Here is a 3,225-nt window from a genome sequence, read left to right on the forward strand (position 1 = left end):
AAACGGCGGAATGCTTAGATGGACGTTTAATAATGATAATACTATTAGTGGCTATTTTCAAAATACTTTAAAATTCTTTACAACTGACAATTTGTTTGTTACGGCTAAAAAATAAAAAAACACATTTTTACGAAAAGAAGAGAAAACATTAAAAAAAAGTAGTACTTGGGATAAAACTAAGTTCTTTTTACCCATTTCTTGTCTGAAAAATGGAGGCAATCAGTTAAATTAAAAAGTAGTGTGTTTTTTAGTTAATCTGTTACAAAAAAATAAAAATCTATGTGAAAATTGCCATTAGATAACTTTTTAAGTTAAAAAGTTATCTAATGACAAAAAAAAATATTGGTGTCATGAATAGGGTGTCCCATAAGTCATGGATCAAATTTAAATAGGAGATAGGGGAGGTTATTTCCAACAAAAAAAGTGCTATAAACATGTATCCTAAAATGCCTGGTTTTCAAGATACAGGGTTATTGTTGTTTCTTTACACAAAAACCGTTCGTCGGACAAAAAAATGTCAAGAGACCATTTTTGACAGCAACTAGTAAGAGGTTACGAAAAAAATTGTCATTTTTCACTTTCAACACCCTGTATCTTGAAAAGCAGGTATTTTAGGATACATGTTTATAGTTTTTTTTTGTTGGAAATTACCTCCCCTATCTCCTGTTTAAATTTGATCGGTGACTTATGGGACACCCTATAAAATAACTAAATTTTAAGTTGTCTAGTTTTGCATTCAGCTGCGATATGAGTCAGTACAAACATTTGTCGGGAGCTGAAAAGCGAAAACGGAAAGAAACTGAAAAACGTGAAAGGGAAAAACTTCCTAAATTAACTTCCTTTTTCCATCGTGTTTAGAAAAATACAGTTGAATTATCTGAATTGTCTGAACCTGAAAATAAATACGATCAGGATGACCCCGGAATACCTCTATCACCGAAGTCAATTACAATGAGTATTGCAAAAGAAGAAAACCATGAGTCAACCACAATTTCTTCGACTTCCCTATCTGTATCTGTTTCACAAACAACGGTTTCACATCTCAGTACCGAAAAGAGTAATTTCAGCAGTATTCTCAGCGATTCGAATAAAAGATTTATAGCAAAATACGGACCATGTCAACTAGAAAATATGCAATTTCCTAAAAATGCTAATGGTCGATCGTTCAGTTTGGCGTACTACAACCAACGATCCAAGTCAGGAATTGTATACAGAAAAAATTGGCTGTGTTACTCACCAACATTGGATGTAGCTTACTGCGAACCTTGCTGGGTTTTTGGAGACAGACTCAAGGATCATTAAATTGGCTAAATGGATTTAATGGCTGGGGTCATATTTCTCGGAGTATGACTAAGCACGAATCTTCTAACAATCACATTTCTGCTTGCCTGATATATAACAAATGGAATAGCGATCAAGTATTGGACACGGACTTGGATAAAACGCTGAAATTTAAAAATAATTATTGGATTAAAGTTTTGGAACGAGTTATTAACGTCACATTGACTTTGGCTAAAAATAATGTATCATTCAGAGGAGACAATGAATCGTTATATCATGGCGATCACAATCGTGGCAACTTTCTAAATATTATTGAGCTATTGTCAATTTATGATCCAGTTTTGAAAGAGCTTTTATCAAAAGATAAAAAATGTGTAAAATATTTGTCGCCAACCATTCAGAACGAAATTATCAACCTCTTAGCCAATGAGGTAAAAACTGAATTGATCAGTCAAATAAATGAATCTCCATTTTTTTCAGTAATAATGGACACAACTCAAGATATTTCAAAAATTGATCAAGTGAGTTTTGTAGTGAGATATGCCGACTTCATCAAGGATAACGACAATGTTATTCGTGATGTTGTTATAAGGGAAGTTTTTCTAGGGTTTGAAAAATGTATGGGGCAATCTGCTGAAGACATGGTGAAACAATTATTATTATTCTTTGAAAAGAATAATTTGAGCTTTGAAAGACTACGAACTCAAGGCTACGATGGTGCGGCTAACATGACTGGCGTCTACAATGGCCTGCAGGCCAAAATTTTGGAAAAACAACCCAACGCGTTATATGTATACTGTGCTGCACATAATCTAAACCTAGTTATCAATGACTCTGTAAAAATTTCAAGGGAGTTACAAAATTTTTACGATTTTGTAGAAAGTCTTTATGCATTTTTTGCACATAGCATAAAACGATGGGCAGTATTGACGGAAATGTTCGAATCCAAGAAGCACACATTAAAACGATTGTGCCCAACGCGATGGTCGTCTCGTTATGATTCTTTTCATAGCTTAAGGTTTCACTATCGAGAAATTTTACAAGTTTTGACAAAACTAACCCTAACAAGCTCGAAAACAACGGAACAAAATGAAGCACTGGGATTAAAGAAAAAACTGGAAAATTTTGAAACAGTTGTATTAATAGTGATAGAACATAAAATATTAAGTATCACAAAGCTTGTGTCCAATGCACTGCAGAGTAAAAACCAAGATATTCAAAGAGCGTCAAAACTTTTGGAAACTGCTAAGAAAGACATTGCAGAAATGAGGAACAGTTTTGAGGAAGTTATTAATGAAGCAGCTGATTTAGCTCGTGGTTGGGAAATCAATCCAAGTTTTAAAGAACACAGGATCCGCAAAGTGAAAAAACAATTCGATGAGTTATCATGTGATGAACGATTATTCAACGCCAAAGAAAACTTCCGTGTGTCGGTGTTTAATATAACGTTGGACGTTATTATATCTCAACTTGAAAATCGATTCAAAGGGTTAAATAGCGTAGTTGAAAGATTTAAAGTAATTTTTCCTTCGGTCTTGAGAGATCATTCTGATGCTGATTTGGTCCTCCTATCTGAAAACCTGATCAGCTTTTATTCCTATGATCTATCATATTCATTTTCGCAAGAAATTGTAAGTTTCAGGCGAGTTTTTATCAAATAAATGCAGACATTTCAGTTAATGACTTGGCGAAGTTAGTTATTTGCGATCAAATGATCTCCAGTTCATTCACAGAAATCTGCTGTGCTTTTATCCTTTTTCTAACAATTCCTGTATCGGTAGCGACTTCCGAAAGATCATTTTCGGTATTAAAATTAATTAAGAATTATTTAAGAAATAAAATGTCGCAGAACAGACTCTCCGGCTTGGCAATTTTATCAATAGAAAACGAGACAGCCAGAAACTTGGATCTTAATAGAATAATTTCATTGTTTGCCAATCAAAA

The 3,225-nt window shown here is 33.6% G+C and overlaps 1 protein-coding gene across 1 annotated transcript; it reads left to right on the forward strand.

Annotated features, from left to right (window-relative positions):
• Positions 1–1,346: 1,346 nt before the first annotated feature.
• Positions 1,347–2,942, forward strand: LOC115890805 (zinc finger MYM-type protein 1-like). The gene has a single exon (XM_030911155.1). It carries the CDS (start codon positions 1,347–1,349, stop codon positions 2,940–2,942), a length of 1,596 nt encoding a protein of 531 aa, XP_030767015.1.
• Positions 2,943–3,225: the final 283 nt, after the last annotated feature.

Source organism: Sitophilus oryzae, unplaced genomic scaffold, assembly GCF_002938485.1.
Source record: "Sitophilus oryzae breed Bouriz unplaced genomic scaffold, Soryzae_2.0 scaffold_926_pilon_pilon, whole genome shotgun sequence".
Taxonomy (NCBI): domain Eukaryota; kingdom Metazoa; phylum Arthropoda; class Insecta; order Coleoptera; family Curculionidae; genus Sitophilus; species Sitophilus oryzae.